Source organism: Etheostoma cragini, chromosome 6 (assembly GCF_013103735.1).
Source record: "Etheostoma cragini isolate CJK2018 chromosome 6, CSU_Ecrag_1.0, whole genome shotgun sequence".
NCBI lineage: Eukaryota > Metazoa > Chordata > Actinopteri > Perciformes > Percidae > Etheostoma > Etheostoma cragini.
This window is the reverse complement of record NC_048412.1, coordinates 18024982-18046250: the sequence shown is the minus strand read 5'-3', so window position 1 is coordinate 18046250 and position 21269 is coordinate 18024982. Positions and strand designations below refer to the sequence as shown.

The window sequence follows — 21269 nt, the reverse complement described above, 5'->3', positions numbered from 1 at the left end:
CCCCCCCCCCCCCTTTCCCTTCTTTAGCAGTCCTGTCAATAGAGGCCTAAAAATAGCCAACATTATTTTAAATTTTTTCTTAAAAAGGATTACCATTTAAAAATTGACGAGGGAGAGACTCAACCCTACAGAGAAAACTTCTCACATCTTACCCTGAAAGCCACCCAGCTTCATTTCACTGACAGGTCTCCTCGGCAGTGGGAGTGTTGCTGTTGCACACATGTCAGTGGTCTTCAGCAGCCAGGGATTATGTGACGGTGATGAGGTGTTGCTTCCTCCTGGTCCCACCTGTTGGTGCAGTAACTGCACGGGAGTCATGGCCCTGGAAAGAGGAGCACTGTGGGGCAGTGGCGGACTGTGAGGAGCACTGTGGGTGATGGGGAGGGTCATGCCATGCAAGGATCCGCCGGCCGTGGAGCTCTGGCTGAGTGACATCACTGTTGAGGGGATGAGGCTCGGGGAGAGGTTGGATGTGTTTGCAGCCAGGAGGAGAGAGCTTTGTTGGGCAAAGCTACCGGGCGTGGTGGGAGTGGATAGAGCAGGGCTAGCACTGCTGCTGGCACTGCTGTCGGGGAGGGGGCTGGCTGATGCACTGAGGGGGGTACTGGTGTGCTGAGGAGACGCTCCTCGTGATGAGGCTCCAGCAGGTCCTCCACTGGGGAGAGAGCGGAAGGTCTGGGGGGAGGCCTGAGGAGGACAGGCTTCACTCTGGGAGGAGGAGGGGAGCGAGCGCTGCAGCTGGGAGCGACTGGAGTCTCCATTCAACAGGGGTGGGACTTCTTGAACAGACAGCCTCTGAAACATCATAGACAGACACTGTTAACTACCAGAAATTAGAAGTCAGAGTTTAAAATCTTATATTGTAAATGTGTTTAGTATTACGTTTCACGGTAAAAAGGGTGTGGACTTGAGTCACCTGCCATAGACTTCATTCAGATTTATGAATCTGGTGACTTTAGACCCGACTTGGCAAAATAAAAAAGGACTTCAACACCTTGAGTTCCACTTTGACACCAATGACTTCTGACTTCACTTGGATTTTAGCCTTTTAACTTGACAAGACTCAAAAAAGCCATTTAAAAGCATGCAGACTACGGATAAGAGAAAATTTCTAAAATCACATAAGGATTTATAGACTTTGCGTTCAATATTTTAATAGCCTAAATGTTGTCTTTTAAAATCAATAAACCATCAGCAAAATCCTAGCTAAGTATCTGTCATTGATGCGTGGCTGTTTTTATTTCTAGGATTCAACTAAAACTTATAATGACTAACACTAAACTTGTTTTGTGGGTTTCACACTATCAACCCACCATGTGATCCTTCTGTGGAAACCAACCACAGTGCAGCTAAATTTAGAAAAAGTCCAAAGAACACATCAACCGTCTGAGACTGTATAAATAAAAATGATCGTACCTGTTCTGGCTGAGCAGAGTCAATCTTGGCGTGGCGGAAGACCTCAGCTATCCCAGCAGCGCCTGAGCCTTGAGGTGCAGTGTGACGCAGCAGATTCAAAGCACGCTCCGGGAGTTTTGTGGGCTGAGAACATGACTGCTGCCAAGATGAAAGTTTCTGTGACAGAAGCTCTCTTACCTGGATTATATTGAAAAGCACGAAAAGAGAAAACCAAAACTGTTAGGACTGGATTTCATTGTTTTCCTGTAAACAAATGAAATGAGAAAAAACCAACAATGTGTTAATGTGTCCTTTAGTACTTTTTAACTTCCCTACCCTGTCTGAGACATCTCAGCCCCAAGCTGATTGGTTCCTACTGGAGATGTGAATTTTCCGAATCAGGTTACAAAAATATAGTCTATTTTTTATATATTCATTACAAATATCAAATAATTTCCAGTTTTTAGCTTTAAATATTTAGTCCATTTTTTTTTTTTTTTCAAAATGTCCAGTAACCTTCTGTTTTTATTAAACATTACTCAAACACAAAAAAATTGTGCATGGGTATGGGAACTATTTTAGCTGTGGATTAATACATCTAAAAGCTAAAAACGTTACCTAGCTAAATAAATAAGTAAATGTGAACAGATCACCTTGGAGTGGTAGTTAATGAGCAGTTTGGTGACACAACACTGTCTGTCCACCAGGAAGCAATATCGTCTCCTTTCCTCGGTGAGCGCAGACTTGTAACCCGAGGCAACCAGCGTGTCCAGCTCGCCCTGCCGACGACTCATCAACTCCACAAACTGGAGGAAAAGTCAGAGAGATTTCACTGCAAACCTGAACATCTTTCAACATGTACGCACTTTACATTACAATCACATGTACACATGTAGTACTCAAAGACGGAGTGACCTTCAATGCACATTGTACGGAGAGAGGATTATGTGAGCTCATATCAGGCCTGTTTCACAATGATAACAAAATCCAAATTATTAAGCACTATCCTTGTGCCCTGGTGACCTTTTCTTCAAACGTAACCCTCCAAGTGGCTAAACCCTTTCACCCTCTTAAATCATTCATATTTCTTCAAGTAAAGGCTTGTGCACTAAGTTGCTTGTTTTCTGCAGATCAGCTGAGGCAGATTGTTCTTTAATCCTATTCACACTGGACCATTTCTCACACAACTCTGCTTTTTAACCTGATGTAATGCTGAGAGAGATGTTTTGGGTCATTCTAACTGCAGCTTACATGTTTGTGCATTTTACTTTAAAGAATTGTGTATGAAATATGTATTTTTGTCCAGCGCCCATGTGTAGCTCTTGGCTTCACTTACCTGCATCTCTCTGTCTCCATATTTGTTCGGGTGACGACTGCCTTGGCTCTTCCTGCGGAGTTTCTTCAGCTGGGACTGGCAGCGCTCGATCGACTCAGATTTAGACCTCCGCTCACTCTGATACTTCTTCAGGGTGGCCTGAGAGGAAAGCAGAAAAAATGTCAGAGGATTTAGTCATCATGTGTGATGAAAGGAGGTTTGTCGGCGCTAATATTTCAGATGGTGGTGGTGCAAAACTAACTGAATTCACTTTTATTTATCAAGTTGATAAATTTAACAGATTACTGTTAATCTGATGAATTTTACAAAGTTATTCTTAAATATTTATGTATTTTTCACAAATTACTCTAAATTTTTTTCCTTCATGAAATTATAATTAGTTACTCAAATAAACTTGCCTCCCACTGCCTCGCCTTCCAGTCAAATAAATTAAACTTAACATTTTAAACTAAGCCCAAATCCTGCTTTTCTCACAATTTCTCAAAAGTAAATTGACATTTTGACTTACTGTGAGATATTTAATATCCAGTTCCAGCTTCTGCTCCAACTGGGCGAGCAGCTCAGAGTGAAACAGCTTTAACTGTTGAAGAACAGATCCATATGCAGCATTGTTAACAACATATACTGACACTGCGACATCCATGTGATGGCACAATTCATCAAAGAAAAATGAAAGTCTCATGATAACAGGCTGCAATAAATGTTTTATTTAAAAACTCAAAAAACGTCAGTATTTCTGGCCACTTTAAACATTATATGATGTTTTAAAATGGTTGCTCAAAAATAATTTGTCAATAACATGAAATAACTTGGCAGAGCAACTGAATCTTACCACGTCTTCCAGCTGCACCTGAATCTGTCTGTGGACCTCGGCCATCTGAAACAGTGTGTCTCCTGGGAGCAGCAGTAAAGCACACACATACATTCATCATACATACATCATACATACATACACACATACATATATATATATATATACATACATACATACAGTCATACATACATACATGCAAATACACAAGCACATATAAATATAATTTTTAGATCAGCTGCTTTTATTAGTTACAGTGCATCTTTAATATGTGCAGAAAATCTGTGCTCTAATAATGGATGTTCACAACATCAACATACATGCAGGGCAACACATCAGGAACAATGTCATAAAACATGTTTTAACACAGTTTCTCATTTACAAAGTGTCAGTTGAGTTGAGTCCCTTTCTCAGTCTCACAGCACTGTAGTATGTGGTGGCTGGCATCTCGCCCTCCGACTCTCCTGCCTGCCTCCCCCGCTGTTTTCAGCATTACAATGAGATCATGTGGTGTTGTTAATCTCCCAACAATGACCCTACTCTCTCTCTTTCCCCTGGTTCTCTTTCCCTCTCTCTCTACATTTCCTCATTCCCTCTTGTCTACATCTCCTTCCTCACCAACAAATGAAGCCCAGTCTATTTTCACCTTCTCTCCAGCTGTCATGTTGACTCTCTTAACTTTATTAGTTCCATCACTAATTTATTTTCATTTTCTTCTCAACACGGCCCTTCTCTACCAGCTGCCCACTCACCCAGCTCTTTAGAGCCTTGGCTGTCACTCGCCAGCTCTCCAAGTTTCACCAGAGCATCAAAGTACCCTTTGGCAGCCACAGTTACTCCTGAAGAAGAGAGTATATTTTGTGTCAGAAAACAAGAATTCAGACAAATCAAAGGCCAGTGTCATCTGAATTATCCTGTGTTTGACTAACCTGTCAGGGCTTTCTCATAGTGTTTCCCCATGGTCACAAAGTTCTTCAGACTGGGGTTGAACTGGTCCAGAATCCCCTGTTGGCGACATTAAGAAGAAGAGGCAAATTATGACACAAGAATTCTTAAAGTTTTTTTTAAAGATTATTTTTTGGGGGCTTTTTCACTTTATTTTAGCATGACAGTGGGTAGACAGGAAAGGTGGGAGAAAGATATGGGATGGCACGCAGCGAAAGGCTTTAGGTCGGATTTGAATCCTGGCCGCTGCAAAGGCCTCAGCCTACATGGGGCTCACGCTCTTACTGGGTGCTCACCCAGTAAAGGCTACGAAAAGTTTCTCAAAATTTCTAACCATTTCACTACACTTTATTAGAATAATTGCTGGTGCAGACAGGACAGAAAACAGAGAAAGAGAAAGAGTCGTACCTTATAGACATTTTCTGTCATCTTGTTAACCTCTTCTGTTCGAGACATTTTTCTTCTCTCGGTTACGGGCTGCCACCATGTACGTTTAGTGTTGCTAAGTTCTGTTGTTTAGGGCCCTAAGCATTACAGTAGACAGCAACCCCCTAAAAGAGAAAAGACAAAGAGAAGACACAGTGCAGTGAGTGATAATCTATCTCAATAACTCCGAAGATTGACCTAAAAACTAAATGAGAACGCACAAATCCAGGTGTTTTTACCTTCATGTCAATAGGGGAAAGAGGCTGTCGAAGCACTTATCTGTATTATTGTATATTCCACAGCAGGTGCCAGACTATATCACATTCACAGCACAAGAATCTCTACAATGCACTCACTCCTTGATTCAGCCAGAGGACTTTTAAGGCCATCGAACCATCACAACAACAACGGATGTCAGACCGTCATTGGGTCATGTCTGAAGGCAACAGTGTTATTTTAACATGGATCCCATTATCCCTTTGCAACATTACAGCAACCCGAATATTTCCCCAAGATTTGTGTGGCAGACAAGGTACATCATTTCACAGAAGAACAATGGGCTTCTCCAGCCCAGAGTCACAGGTGTCAGAGCACTGAATAAACACGCGACTGCAATCGTTACTCGGCAGAGAGGACGATGAAGGAGGACTGCTCCGGGTTCAACGGATTTCCAGTCTGGATTTATTGGAAAGTGCTTGTTTGATTTTCTCTGTGCAGTCCTCTTTTGTTATTACAGCGAGATCACAGAGAAAACGTTGACCCAGATCAACTAATGGTATATGACACAAAGAAAAGATTTCCAGACTCTTGCTCATTAAGGCCACCCTGGTGAGGTCTGTAATTTGTTAAAGGAGCTGTAATAGCCTGCAGGATAAGACAGAAAAGGGATAGCTCTGTCTTAACTTTATCTTAAAGCAAGATGTGTGTATTTTCTAGCTTAGTGTGGTTTAATTCTAAGAAATAAAGTGTTGTTTGTTTCAGGATGCAACAGGAGCAGTCTGCAGGTGGTTGGGAAACTGATACAGAAGGTGCATTCATGTGGATTGGCCTCTTTAAATTTCTTCAAATGGTTTGGAAGCAAACATTGTATTAAAAATCATTAATGTCACTAAAAACGGCACAATTAATTTGATCAGCAGAAACATTTTCCCGAACTATTCTGATTAACGATTACATGCTTGAGTCATTTTTCAAGCAAAATCTCATTCAAACTTCTTAATTGTAAGGATTTGCTGTTTTTCTCTGTTTTATTTGAAAGTAAACTGAATATATGTGGGTTTTTGGAATGATGCTCGGACAAAACGATTGTAGAGGAAATGATGGCATTATACACTTTTTTCTGACACATACAGTATATTTAAACACAAATGGCACAGAAACATTTTAGAAATGACAGAACCAAAAAGAAAAAGGTTTAAATAACTAATGCAAGCATTAACAACTTTGCTTTTTGGTGATTTTAAAGCTATTGTGTCCTGTTTCATGGTGAAATGCTTCCAGCTACTTCTTGCATCTATCTTAAGATAAATGGTGCAACATTGCAACTACAGCAATAACCTAGTGGGAAAGAAGTCTTTTCTTCCAAACCATTTCAACAACTTCATGAAATACATTGGAAATACTGAGGAAAATGCAACATAGCCACAAAAAAAATCAAGTAAAATGTATCAAACCAGCCTGTACATATACAGATTAATAGTCTTATTACCCAAAAAGTTGGGTAATGCAGATTGAAGGTTTTTCCAGAGTAAAATAAATGCACCCTGCCATTTGCCCACACAGTGCAGTGCAACAGCTACCTGTTGATCTCTCAGCTCCACTTCCATTTGAAAAACACTAACATAATTCAGCTACTTAAAAAAGGAAAGTTACATACCTTTTCTGATCTCATTGTGGGAAACGATCATGGCTTCCTGCGTGTCTTTGAGTGTTAAATGATCAGTGGCCTACAACACCCCCTCCTTTCTTCCTATTAGGCTACTTTCCCTCTCGGTAAGTTAGTGGGGGGTTGTTTCATCCAGCAGAGCACTAAATCTCAACTCCCCTCCACCCCTTTTTCACATGGCCCTCTCCCCTTTTTCCTCCTCTCTCTCACACACTGTCTACCTCTCTCTACTCTCAGGAATCGGGGTCAGATATTTGGTGCCGTTCAGTACCTCTCCTCATTACTGAGCCGATTATCAACATGCCTTCACGCCCTCAAAAACCGGCCGAAAAAAGCACCGACAAAACCCCCCGCCCAGTACAACCCGCTCCCTGCCGTTGGAAACCACAGTCAGCCTCCCTCTCTGTCCCTCTCTGTCCCTCTCTGTCACTCGGGCAGAATAACAATGAGCCAACGGGACCTCGTCTGAATAGGAGCAGGAGGAGAATAATGACTTGGACGTTTTAAGCCAAAGACAGAGCAGCACATGCAGGCCAGAGCCTATCACTGGCCTACATACACTCCGGACCATCACATATTCCTGGTGCCCATTGTCACACAGGGGGACGGGAGGAGGAAGGGGCCCTGCATGGCCCTCCATTCACTGCAATAAACTGCTGAGATGATTAAAGGCTAATGCCAGAAATAAACGTGCTGGAGAGGAGAGGTTAAAAGGGTGGGAAAAGTCCCCACAGTTTAGGATTAGTGGAAAGTAAGTAGATTCACTTAAGTACAACGTTGAGGTACTTGCATTTTTTTACACAGCCTATATTATGTATTTTCATGCAAAGCACTTTGAGTTCACGTTTAAAGAAAAGTGCATTATAAAAAGAATTGCCATTGCCACTTAAGTATTACTTTTCATTTTTATTCCACAAAATTTACTTTAGTTACTTTGCAGATTCAGCTAATTATTACTAAATTAAAATTAACTAATGAATGATAGTATAGGTTAAGCTACAAATCAGAGCAGATACAATTTCTTTCGGAATGAATAAAGTATCCATCTATCTCTCTATCTCTCTATCTATCTATCTGATGTTCCTCTGTTGGTTGGTATCTACAAGCAACGTCTTGCAAATAGACATTTTGTTCCAATGTAAAATATAAAGTAAAAGTGTTAACTGTAAAGGATGTTATTTAATAGAAATGTAATGCTGGTTATATCACTGTAACAATGATGATATTAATAATATTATGTATTACTAAGTTGAATGGTTTATATGTAAATATAATCAATGTACAACAATTAACATTGACATTATATATATATATATATATATATATATATATATATATATATATATATATATATATATACATACATATACATATATATCAGGCGCTATACTGAGTGTGTATATGTATATACACACACAGTATAGAGCCTGATTTGAGGACATCACTTGTGGCATGGTGTCTGACTAAAGCTGTCTTGTGTTGCAGTTGCAGGTTTTTTTCCCAAGAGGGGGCAATGGTCTGCAGTCAGCCAGTGTGGTGCAGACTGTAGAGTAGTACACTGTACTACAACAATACAACTGTATCTTTAAGACCAAAACTCATAATCACAAACATACACCTTTGTAAACAAAAGTAATTTACAATGTTGACAATTCCACTTAATTTTGAATAAAACCAACAGATGAAACATTCAGCACAGCTAACATGTATATGTATATGTGTTACTTCACTGTCTTCACTGTCCAGACCTCACCTCATCACTGCAGAACATTGCCTCTCCACACAACTGGCACACTTTTGTACCACTTGACATAAACAGATCACGTCAAACCTACGTTAAAAAAAAACAGATCAAAGTGTCTTTACTCAATAGCAGGCTGTCCAAGACCATTTCCCAGTATATAAGACGAGGCATCATTGCTTTCTGTCATGGCCTCCAGTTTGCCAGTCAAAACAGACTACCGTGCCCTGTGGGGTTCCGGGTCACTTGGTTCAGTGTTGAGGGGAACATTGGAGCATCTGTGGCATCTTGTGTCCTTGGACCTGAGCCGTAAAGCCGTTTGTGTCGGCTCGCTTCCTCTCTGGGCCTAATTCACACACGTTAAGGAGATTGACAGAAAGGAGAACTAGGCTCACACTGACCTATTAAACAAAGACAAGATGGACTCATCTCTGACATCTATCTATGTCTTTACTTGGGCTGTGTCCAAATGTATCACGTACAATTAGTGTCTCAGATAAATGTCCTGTTCTACAGAAAAAGACAGACCACATGCAGGGATACGTCTCTAAATCAGTCCTAAACATACCTGAAAATATGTAAGTTCTAAAAGTACAAAGGGGGAGTTAAATAACTGAGATGAGGATGTACAAAATGCTTGGTAACAATTTGTACATTGACTGTAATTTAAAGCATAAAGTACTGTTGTGACAGTGTTATTTAACGTATTTATGTGGCATGTAAAAGCTATCATTAGTGTAGAGCTCTTTAAAAATTATTTTCGGGCCTTTATTATGCTTTTATTTGATAGCTGGAAGTAGTGAGATGACAGGATATTAATAAAGAGAAACTGGAAATGACCAACCACACAGGTTGAATTTAGTCGCTCGTGAATTGTTCCCTAACGCCTAGTCATAATGAGCATTTAACAATATAAAAAAATTATATAAATCTGCTCTGTCTGACTACAGGCGTGTATGAAATATAGCATTAATTATATCTTGAAAGAGAGAGTACATTTTAGGATGAGTTCGGCTGATAGGGCCATAATGTGTGTCTGGATGTTCATCTGATGAGAAATGACTGTAACATACAACAGACAATAAACACGGAATATTTCACAAATTTAAACAAATTGTATGACCTTTGAAATTTCATATCTCTATAAAACATGACTCTATAATAATAATTTTATCAGTATGAGCAATAATTTTAATCGTAAATAAATGTTTGTTGTAGACTTTTTAAGTGAAATATTTAGGTCATGTTCAGAAACTTCTGGGAAACTCAGCACTGACAACTAAAATGTAATTAGACCTGAAGAGGCAGAGACAGAGTACAGGTCACAGAACCAGGCCATCAACTTTGATTCCTCACCTTTTTCACTCCTAATCCTCGACATTCAAACACGTGTCGGATGAACTGGAAGGACATCTCTTTAATCAGGTTGGTTTAGTTCAAGTGCACTTTGACTGCTCTGATTGTCAATAGTGTCAGGAAAAAGCAGCAGTTTGACTGTCAATCTTAACTCAAGGTATACTTACTAGCTTTTTTTTTCTACAGGCACTAGATCAAATAAAACACTGTCGGCAAATCTGAGATAAGAAAGACTAAATAAAATAACTGTAAGGCTCAGTAATATTTCATTTCAAGTTTTTATTTTTTCACTACCCAGAGGACCAACATATGCCAGTGTGTATGAACCTGTTATAAGTGTCTCTCTTTGTCTGTTGTGGGATTATCTTTGACCTTAAGTTAAGACCATCTGGGTCCTGCCATGGCCGTCAGTCCGACTGGAAGAGCAGAGGAATTAATCAGGCCAATTACTTCCTTGCTGACATCTAGGTGAGCTGTGTGACGTCACACTAGAGGAGCTGAGCCAATGATTGTGTCCTGTTGGAGAGGGTACTTTCTATTTAGAGGTCAAATAAAATAAAATAAAAGTGTTTATGCAGGTTGTCAGAGCAGGAAAATATGTAACCAACATAACCTCATTTCCAGGGTAAAAATAAAGATGATGGAGCAAGTAAGATGACAAAAAGTCAAAAGAGTCTGGCAGGAAAAGAGGTGTGGTCTTCCAGGAAAAAAAACATCAATGCTGAAGTCGGGGAGGAGAGAAAAGATGTAAATACAATGAAGGAGGGATAGAAAGAGGTAAGCTCTCCCCTGGAGTAAATCTCTCTCAATCTGATCAGTGTGTGAGGAGGACTTACTACAGTGTGGATACACAGGCTGTACTCACTGGGAGTCCAAGGTAAGGACGCTTTAACAATGTTAGTTTAATTGGAACAGTTTGTAAATGTTATCTTATTCAATTTTTTTCAAGGAGATGAAAGAAAGTGGCCAGTTAGAAGCCAGAGGGTGGCGCTGCATTCACCATTTAGAAGCAAAGAAACATAAGTAAGAAATTTGAACATGTTGTTAAAAATAATACATTATTAATAATTGATCATTAAAATATGACACAAGAAAACTTAGGCTTTATATTTTTTAAACAGCTTAACCTGCATCAATTTCCATAAGAAAGATGTGTTTGGGGATTGTTGATGTAGCATTTTATTTATTTGTTTTTGGCTGCTTGTTACTGCAGCTCAAGTGTAAAAAAAATACGTGGTTGTCTGTCATGTTATACTGAATTGCATTTAACAAAACACTTTCCTAAAAATACAGTTAGAAGGGACGATGATTCCTTGTACGGAAATGAATTTAGTCTGTTGGAATCTACAGGAACTTTATATATTTTAGAATTTTTTTCACAATGTGTTTCTTTTAGTTGTCAAGGAAATCTTGAGGCTCTAAAACAAGTTAACTGAAGCGTAAATTAAAGGATTACAATATAAAATGATGTTTAATACATGGACAATTTTAGACCCTTTTTTAGGGGGCTTAAGCCTTCCTTCCTTTCATCTCAGCACTCCTAAATATTATAGTACTAAAAGAATTCTCTCTTTTTTTAATACGCTTTTGAGCTTCAAGTCGAAGTTTGGGAACTTGTCTGTTAGTGACAAAGGACAAACAATTACAAGTTCAAAGGGCTTGAAACAGGTATTATTATTGATATATAATAGAACAAAATATGATATACTATGTAAGTTAGCAGCAATGAAAAGATAATCCAGACTTTTCTTAAATTTTGATCTAGTCTGAGAATACCGTTTGGCAGGGTTGATGATGATGATTAACAACATCCATTCTGTCTAGAAGTAATCGGTTTGTTTACAAATGGAGTGCTTTATTTTGTTTGTCAGAGTCAACCAGTTTTTTAATCATAGGTCTATCTGCTGTTAAGTATCCCCCTTGACCATATGGTGCAGGGATGGTGTCCGGCCCGTGTTCACCATGGATTAGCACACAAAGAGAAGCATGCAAGGCCACTTATCTCTGGCTAAGGTATATCAAGGTTAGCAATTAGGCTAATTGAGTGATCTGTCGGTGGTAATAAACTCAGGGCTAAACTGTGGTGATAGAGCGTGTCACGTTCCTATACCTCGACCATCTGTCTGTCCTCTAAGCTCCCATAAATCAACAGGAACTGCAGAGACAGAACACGTTTTAGTTTAAAGGTTGTTTCTTCTATATAGTGAGACGAACATTATTACAAAGATAATTCTCAATTTAAAAAAGGAAGAATTTATTCTTTTCCAGTTTCTGGAGCTCAATAAACAATATTTGTGTTGGCTTTTGAGATGAAAACTCTGAAAGCAGACATGATCTTTGTCAAACAACAAGCTATTTCTGTATGTATTTTACACTGCGTTTTATTATTGATAAGGTACAGTGAATCATGTATGAACTTTCAACACACACACACACACATTGTGGAGGCTGGTCACTGTGAACAACAGGTGGTCAGTGAGGTTTAGCTGCCCCATCACGTGTGTGCCATTTCAAAATGCCGACCCTGCATAATGAAGGACATGTTACAGAGTTCAGAGGGGTCAGCGGGGCTTTGTGATACACACATTGGGAATGTAATAACTTTAGGGATCATTCTGGGATCCAGACTGTAAACTAACACTGCTTTAAATTATCATTCTCCAGGTCAAAAACTTAACAACCACCAAATTTAACTCAATAGTTTCTATTAAAAGATTGAACGGGTCTATGGGACCTTTCAGGAAGTAATTCACTTTAAAGGTACCAACTAAATTCTCTAATCTCCCTCGTCTGGTCTGGAAGTCACATTTGTGATTGGCATTGATCCCGGTCTGGAGAGTCTCTGGTTGGACCAAGCACGTTCCATGTAAGGTAATTGCTAAAACAGATTGCAGCTAATGGGGCCAGAGACGTCACGCTGAGGTGTTCATCCACCATCACTGAAGACCTTATATTTGTCAGCTTGCTCTAAAAGTGTCTCTTCTCACTATCCTTTTAGTTTACTGACTCTAACTAGAACAGCAAAAACACGTTTCAACATTTTTAATTGATGTCTATTAACGTGTTGATGCAAAAATATTAGATTAACCTAATAATATAATGCAATCCAAAACAACACAGCCACCACTAACTGCATCCTTGCAATCAGGAATAGAGCTGAATCAACACCTCTCTGACACAGTCAAAACGGAAAGCTGCCTTATTGTACAGGTGATTGTCTCTCTGTGTCCACCCTCTGTTCATGATACTAAAAGAGCTTTATCTAAAATCTGATGTTTTTTGTTTTACAGGTTTATTCCTGTCTTCTGTGGGGACAAGAGAGCACGAGAGACAAGGCGGCATCCCGATTAAAATAAATTGCATCACCTGACAAACAAGATTAAAGACAAAGACTGTGATTGTGGGTTCGTTGTGGACGGAAACCTTTGTTATCGTGCTCCCACATGTCTCCTTTCCAACAACAAATACGTCAACACAACCTTTACTTTAACTGGCATCACGCATTTTGAAGTGAAGCCAAACTCCTTTGTTTTACTGTCTGAACTGTGGATGGAGATTATGTGTATGTTCCTGGTTCCTATCGTGTTTTCTTTACTTTCACTCCTCTACCCTGCATCTGCTAGCTCAGGGTCTAACTATGACTACGGAGCCCACCCACGCTTTTTTTGCACCCCTATTCCTGTGGATGCAGACCCTGCATGCTTCCCTCCAGGGGGTCCAGCCGTAGGGGGAGCAGGGCCCAGCGGACCAGGCCATCAAAGTGCACCTCCTGCTGGCTGGTGGGGGGCGAGCGAAGAGGCCAAAGCCACCATCCTTCACCTCAGGGAGAGCCTTGTCCAGCAGAAAGAGACCATCCTGGACCAGAGGGAGACCATTAGAGAGCTGACAGCCAAGCTCACCCTTTGCGAGGGCCTTGGACAGGGCGTGACGCCGCACGATGAGCACCATGGCACAGCTGCCCACTCCCACCACGCAGGGGTGGCCGGTCATCACGCGTACACTGACAACGGGCACTATAGCAACCAGCAGGGGCACCATGGACACCTCATACCAGACTCACCGCACTACCCATCTGTGGGGGGACAGCGATCTGATGGGGGGCACAGCAGCAATCATCAGGGGACGGATAAACACGTGACACCAGAGGACCTCACATCATCACCACAGCAGATGGAAAGGATGCTGCAGGCGCTGAAGGAGAGGCTGGAAAACCTGCAGGTGAGCAGCAGCAGGAGGAAACTTTTTTCAATTTAGTACTTTGTAAAAAAACTATAGAAAGAAAGAAAAGGTGCAATAAATAAATACAGTACAGTTGATGAATTGGAAAAAGCTAGAAGAAGAGCGAGGCTTGTGATGTGCAGCGTCCCCTTATATGGCTTTTTCTAGCATTTATATATATAAATATGTATATATATATATATTTATTTTCATGCTGTCGTCCCCAAATAATCAAGTTCCAAAGTACTATGTCCACTAAGTACTTTAGAGAAAGGAACAATTAATTACTTAATTGCATAAACCCCCTCTGACACCTCAGAGCAGCAACAGGCTTAAATTGTCCTGTTTTCTATTAAGTTACTCCGTCTCTTGGTTCTGTTCTTTTTGCTGGCTCTCCGCCCTGGATCGTGAATACAGGCAGATGTCAGGACCTGTGGAGTGAGTGAGGGAGCGAGTGAGTGAGTAAGTGTGTGCGTGTGTGGTGGTGGGGGGGGGGCTGCACGAGTCTAACATCAGCAGTACTTATAGTGATCTTCCTTGACAGACTGGTAATCTGGGCATGCATCAGGACAAGGCCTGGATTACTTGAGAGTAAGAGAAGCAGAAATATACAGGAAGATACAATGAGTACCTGACTATTGCATCCAACATTAAAAAAAATTATCAGTGAATGTAAGTAGCAGGCAAAGAAGGGCAACTTGGAGGGGACAGATCAGCAGATCCTCACATGGTTCTTCGAAGCCAGTTTGTGTCTATGCTAAAACTCCACTGATGCCTTTGCCTCTCTGTTGTAAATAGGAAGCACAGGGATTTAAGTGACAGGAAATGCTCATTGTTATCAAGACTTCAACTGTGTTTACTTCACCTCCCTCAGCAGAAGAGGAACACATCTATCACCTACTCCAGCTCTCTGAAGGAGCTGCTTCAGAGGAAGATCAATGCTCTGGAGCAGCAGTTACCCCACACCTCTGCCCTCAGCAGCCCCAACACACACCGAGACGACAGAGACCGTCACGACGACAGCCACCACGATGATGGCCGAGACCATCACGATGACAGCCATCATGATGACGGCCGAGACCATCGCAATGATGGCCATCATGATGGCGGCCACCACCACGACGGACTCCGGAATGACCACAAGTACGACCACAACGATGGCGGTCATGGCGATAGCGCAAACCACACCGACCATCCCTTTGACAGGCAAAATGGCAACCACCATGATGTGGATGGTGACCATGACGACCACAATGATGATGATGATGATGACGACCACGACCACCACAGTAATGAAGCAGACAGTCACAGTTACCTTTCACACACAGGATACAGAGTACCAGGGCCACCGTCTGGTTTCCGCTCCACAAATAAACTGGAAACATTGCTCAACCAGCTGCACCTCACAGGTACTCAACAACTGTAGTAACTTTAAAACATGCAGTCACACCTTTGAGTATATGCCTGTCATGTCATGTTTCTTTTTATGAAGCAGCTTTTGGTAAAAGTGAAAGAGAACTTGCAGACCAGCTGCAAAACTTGCACAATGTTGCAGGTAAAATGATATCTATTGTTTGGACATTACATTAGCCCATTTCTTTCTTTTGATGAGCTATTAACTATTTTGGATGATCAATATTTGCAGCCAACGTGTGTGTGTGTTTAGGTCATTATCATCTAAGTTCATTGTTGACCTCAAAAACAGTCAGACAAACAGACAAAATTATCCGATGATCCAAAGCTCGAGAACAGCTACTACATGGACGTTTGTGTGTCACCTGCTGTTTCACAGGTCAAGAGTGAAATTTGAGTTTTGAAGCAAACGTTAATGGGATGTAATTAAATTGCTCAGAATTGTTTTTAAATTGAACTGATTTTTTTCGTGACGACAAGGCATTCTGATGAGGAAGCTCATATGAGACCAGAACAGTTAATAAACGAACCGGTGAGATTGTTTTTTCAAGGTAGAATGTTCTTCCTCTTCAAAACAGGTCCCAGGAGTCCCGATGCCTTCCAGATCAACTTTCCCATGAGAACCAACTACATGTATGGGCGGGTGAAGAAGACGCTGCTGCAGGAGATCTTCGCTCTGACTTTGTGTCTTTGGATCAAGTCTGGTGTGGCGCCTGGCCTGGGGACGCCATTTTCTTACTCTGCACCCGGACAGGCTAATGAACTGGTGCTTATCGAGTGGGGGAACAACCCTATGGAGCTTCTGATTGATGATAAGGTGAGGGAGGAAAAATAGAAACCCTGCAGCACTGGGAGTTGAGCTTAAGTGTGTGGCTACAATGTTTAAGGCCCTGAACACTCATTATCTCAAACAGCTGCTTTCTATGAGTGATAGGATCCTACATCAACACACAATTTTCTTCTTTTTTTCAAAAGTTGGCAAACTCAGTAAAAAAAAAAAAAAGGTGAGGTCACATACTTTTGTGCACCAATCAGGATTTAGAAAGAATTGAATCAGTCTAATGACAGTTGGTTGGTTGGTTGTTTGGTTACTGTCAATTAGTGATGGGAATGAAGGCGTTTTTCAGTTGATTACGCTTTCCAGCTTAATAATGTCGTTACCGTTACTGCCGAAAGATACTGCGCGTTACTGTAATTTAAGCTATTTTTTTTTCATCAGACCAACTTGATCTCTGAGAGACAGGTATGGCGTTATGAAATCAAGGAGGGGGCTAACTTTTCCTGCTAAAGATTTTCCACCGTGATCCGAAAATGTGGGGGGTGGGGTATGTACAATCTTTGCATTACAAAGACTGTATATATTTGTTGTTATTTATTTTTGCTATAGTTAGTGCTAACAAACATTATTCAATGTAGCCCATTTGTGGCCTGTTGAGGTGCAATAAATATCCAAATTTCCAAACATGTCATTTGTGTCGATCCACTAGACATGGCATCTGATTGGAGGCTAGTCTCACTTTGTCCCACATCAACATTAAAATAGTTTAGATTTGTGTACAGTGTCTGTTAATAATGTATTGTATTAAGTGTCGATTTCATTATGAAATTCAGATTTATCATAAAGAATTGAACATGCACATGAATTTTATGTTCCGTTAAAAAAGGGGTGGAGGTGGGGTCACCTTTGAGCATTTATAAAATTGACTTGAAAGTAACGCATTAGTTACTTTCAGAAGTAACAAGTTACTTTTATAATTTGTGACTGAGTATCTAATTTAGCTACTTTTTGGAAGAAGTAACTAGTAACTGTAACTCATTACTTTTTTAAACTAACTTGCCCAACACTGCTGTCAATTAAATCTGACAAATCACATCCACACAGTCCTTATAAGGCAGAACAGCTGAGTTTAGAAGGGTTACATTCTTTGAAAATATATACTACTGGTCAAAAGTTTGGGCCACTTACAAACTTCCATAGCACTTCATTATAGACAGAACGCCAGCTGTTTTAAGTGGGTGGCTGATCTTTAATGCAACATCTACATTACCCATTTTCCACAACCATTCATCCAATGTTCCAAAGGCACATTATGTTTACTAATCTGACATCATTTTAAAAAAACGTAGAAAAGTAGAAAAGCAGAAAAACATCGGAGGAGCTTTTTGCAATTATGTAAGAACATGATGTAATCTGAAAACTACTGTCCTGGTTAAAAAAAACACTGCAACTGATCTCAGCTGGTATTCTGTCTATAATGGAGTGCAATGGCCATTTCTAAGTGACCCCAAAGTTTTGACCGGTAGTGTACCTAGGTATAATTTATTAACTAATTTACTAACATTTTACTAATTATGAGTATTTAATGTTAAAGAGAAATACTTTTAAAATGACACAAGTTGCAGCTTCAGGCTGCCTAATAAACCATTGTTGTGAAAATCAGAATATAAGGCCCCGTTTTGACGTGGTAATAAAATCCAATCTGAGTGATCGGAACACGAGTGGACAGTGGCTTTGAATATGCATCGAGATCCAATCACTCAGACCACATTCTGATAGTGTGTTTTAGAAGTTAATTCTGGCTTAAACATTTAAGTTACTGAGTCAAATAGGCTGCAGATGTCACAGAGATTTTTTCTCTTTAATAACAAACTATATTCTTGGTTCTGTACTTGTATTACCCCAAGATGTATTTATATTTTTGTCTCACCATCTTTACTCTCCTATCCCCCAGTCTGTGATGCTCCCCCTTTCTCTGGGTGATGGGAACCGGCACCACGTCTGTGTGACTTGGTCAACAAGAGATGGACAGTGGGAGGCCTACCAGGACGGAGTGCAGAAGGGGTCTGGGATAAATCTTTCCCCCTGGCACCCTATTAAACCTGGAGGAGTCTTCATCCTGGGGCAGGAACAGGTAAAGACAAATAGATTAATTATCCGTAGATGCACACTGCAGGGAGAGAGCCATTAAATGCAGGAAAGGGAGATAGTTTAAAATGCTAAAAGTGTAATTATCAAATAGAGCTGAGCTTTAAATATTTTACAGTCCAGAGAATCTGCCTGTCCAAGCTTTTTTGGCTCCTTATGCCATAGAGTGCCTGTATCTGTGCACACATTGTGCATGTTAAATTCTTGATTTGGAAAGAAGTGATCATTGTTAACGGTGACTGTTCATTCTCTCTTTTTCAGGACACTCTGGGAGGCCGTTTTGATGCCACTCAGTCATTTGTGGGGGACATGTCAGACCTGCACATGTGGTCCCATGTCCTGACTGCCAGTGACATCTACAGCCTGGCCTCCTGCGGCAGCCACCTCAGAGGAGATGTCATTGCTTGGTCTGAGACAGAGGTAGAACTTCATGGAGGAGTCGCCAAATACCCCTTTAACCCCTGTCACTGAAAGGCCGTAACTCCAGTGAAGAAGAAGAAATTGGAGATATCCTGAAACATACTGAGAATATTTATCATATATCAAAAAAGGGAAAGAACAAAACAAAAAATTGTAAGTAATTTTCAGGATGATGACTCAGTGGCACCAACGTAATGCCTTCTTAAAACGTCATCAGTGACTTTTTTGTTAAAAAGAAAATAATAAGTCTAATCTGTGTTTACAGAGACTTTGTAATGACTTAGGTGTCTTGGGCTCGAGGTTTTGGCCTTTACTGTTGTCATGACCTAGTGTTTTATTTTAAACAGACAAGTGCTGTATGTGACATATTGTCATATTGTTTATAAGACGTAATACTGTAGGGTATGTGATAAAATTAGCAGACCATACATGGGTTCTGTTGTGGTAAAGTGAGAAACTGTATGTTTAGTTTGAAGGATACTTCTATAAATGTGTTGAGAAATCAATTTGGATGCTCCTTTTGTTAAAAGGTGTCCATAATATACAGCTAATTTACCAAAGAAAATGTAGATCTAGGTCTCCTAGATAGAAATTTCAATTTGCAAGAAAAACTGAAAAGCCTGTCAGACTTTAAGTTTTTTTTTTATTTTTTTTTTTAACTTTTATATGCTCTGCAATGCATGTTTGATCACTGAACAACTCGTTGAAATGCATCACTTTTCTCCCAGTAAATTGTTCTTTTTGAAATCATGTATTTTGTGATCAGGTCGATGAACCTTTTTAGTTTCTTACATGATCTGGCCTTGACTGTACATTTGTTAACGTGTTGTATATAAAAAAACATTGAATAAGGCCAGGTTAGATATTTGAAGTATTAAAATGAGTTTTTTTTCTCTCAAATGTTATGACAATTTAAATAAAAGTGTTAAAACTACATGGTCTTTCTTTTTCCTTATTTTATGCACATCGATCTCAAACTTGAATGACTGTCAACATACAAGTTAATTACCAGTCAAGACACATTCACAAAGGCAGTAAACAAGACTAATGGACTACTTAACTCACTAAGCATTACAATAGACTCAACTACCACAAAGATCCAAACCAAATACGGTTTAGTAATATAATTTTATGTAAATTGTTTACGTAGGTGGACCAATCAATGCGGTAGCTTGGCTGTAAGAAAATTTGCCAAACAAAATTGTCACTCACCTGGCGAGTGGGATTCCGGATTTGGATAAGGCAGAATCTCAACCAGTGGATTAGGTATTCAGCCAAACCCCAAATATCTGGATTCGGTGAATCCCTACTCCAAAAGTAAGTTGAGGCTGATGGAAATCTCAGCAAAGGTATTACAAGGCCTCCTGAGGGGAACACATGTCTGTGCCAAAATCAAAGTCAACCCAAGAACTGTTAAACCAGAATTTATTCTAAACCACAAATGTAAACCTCAGTGTTGCTAGAAGAAAAGACAGCTGATCACTAAAGTGAGTATAATATATCTAGGCACCATGACTGCATACATAATTCTGTGCCAGTACATCCGGTAGAGACATTTAATTAATTAGTGAAAATAGACTGCCGTCAAATGTACAAATATCCGTGGTAGTCAAGAGGCTGAATGCCAATGATTTTGTTGATGCAAGTTTTCATCCATCAGGTCAAACTTGAACTAAGCTGTGTAGTAAGAGAGACTAAACTTTGACTGACTCTTCTCCTGACTTACAACTTTAAAGAGAACTCCTGCAGCTTTAAAGGCTCTTATTACAATTGCTACGTTTAATCATCTGTAAACAAAACAGCCCTGCAAATTTAAGATATTGGACTATATAAATAAAGTTGACTTGACAGCTAAAATATAAAGACAAAACTCCAGAAGAAACAAAAACACATACAGCAATCTATCATCAGTTTACCTTTTATTGTTACACAGTAGTTTACTGGCACCAATGTATTGTGGTTTTCTTTTTGCTACATTTACAGATGATCCACCCATCTTCACCTCACAGTAAATAAAAATAAATAAATACAAAATAAACACATTTTCTGAAAGACGTGGAATCAGAAACAAAGGCCCAGCTTCAGTAGCATTGCTTCAGTGTTCATTCTTTTGTTTTAATGGAAACATCTGTTGTCCCAACAGTTTTTGGCAACTTTGCACTTCAAGAATACCCAGAAAGTGAACGCCTACAGACAGTCCACGTGTTGTGTAGACGCACTACCATGGAGGTATAAAGTTAGGCCTTTGTCAGTTTGATGAAGAAGAGTAAAAGGTGACCCTAGATCTGTACTTGAAGAACCTACCACTTGCTGTGTCTTTAAAACATGTTTTAAAGACACAGCAAGTGGTGTTCTGATCACAGAGAAAAGACCCCATTCAGCTTCAGACAACATGAT

At 40.0% G+C, this 21269-nt stretch overlaps 2 protein-coding genes across 7 annotated transcripts in view; one reads left to right on the top strand and one right to left on the bottom strand.

The window, feature by feature from the left end:
* zgc:158689 (uncharacterized protein LOC791177 homolog) overlaps nt 1–7290 on the bottom strand; it is a 10983-nt gene extending 3693 nt beyond the window's left edge. Inside the window, exons 1-10 of one of the 2 annotated variants that reach the window (XM_034875491.1) lie at nt 6790–7290; nt 4896–5038; nt 4472–4547; nt 4295–4381; nt 3564–3625; nt 3240–3311; nt 2732–2869; nt 2049–2201; nt 1417–1593; nt 153–795 (exon numbers count right to left, since the gene is read on the bottom strand). In XM_034875491.1, coding sequence (XP_034731382.1) covers nt 153–795; nt 1417–1593; nt 2049–2201; nt 2732–2869; nt 3240–3311; nt 3564–3625; nt 4295–4381; nt 4472–4547; nt 4896–4943 — 1456 coding nt within the window. In that variant the 5' untranslated portion in view covers nt 4944–5038; nt 6790–7290. The remainder of the gene's footprint in view (nt 1–152; nt 796–1416; nt 1594–2048; nt 2202–2731; nt 2870–3239; nt 3312–3563; nt 3626–4294; nt 4382–4471; nt 4548–4895; nt 5039–6789) is intronic. The other variant, XM_034875490.1, reaches the window with a different exon arrangement.
* On the top strand, nt 358–19707 carry LOC117946959 (neuronal pentraxin-1). 5 transcript variants are annotated; one of them, XM_034875493.1, is made up of 7 exons: nt 358–369; nt 10725–10772; nt 13186–14113; nt 14988–15522; nt 16105–16343; nt 18259–18438; nt 18714–19707. In XM_034875493.1, the coding sequence occupies exons 3-7, from the start codon at nt 13445–13447 to the stop codon at nt 18921–18923; spliced, it is 1833 nt and encodes a 610-aa protein (XP_034731384.1). In that variant the 5' UTR covers nt 358–369; nt 10725–10772; nt 13186–13444; the 3' UTR covers nt 18924–19707. The 5 variants fall into 5 exon arrangements, with proteins under 5 accessions (XP_034731384.1, XP_034731386.1, XP_034731383.1 ...); XM_034875495.1 differs by lacking the exon at nt 358–369 and having other exon boundaries at nt 10646–10772; nt 14988–15197; nt 15231–15522; XM_034875496.1 differs by lacking the exon at nt 358–369 and having other exon boundaries at nt 10647–10772; nt 14988–15121; nt 15173–15522.
* The last annotated feature ends 1562 nt before the right edge of the window (nt 19708–21269 follow it).

Excerpts from the sequence above, each read along its gene's own strand:
- LOC117946959 (XM_034875493.1), top strand. The coding sequence starts at position 13,445 with ATGGAGATTATGTGTATGTTCCTGGTTCCTATCGTGTTTTCTTTACTT. Across the intron at positions 14,114-14,987 it reads AGAGGCTGGAAAACCTGCAG|CAGAAGAGGAACACATCTAT; the intron begins GTGAGCAGCAGC and ends CACCTCCCTCAG. Across the intron at positions 15,523-16,104 it reads CAACCAGCTGCACCTCACAG|GTCCCAGGAGTCCCGATGCC; the intron begins GTACTCAACAAC and ends TCTTCAAAACAG.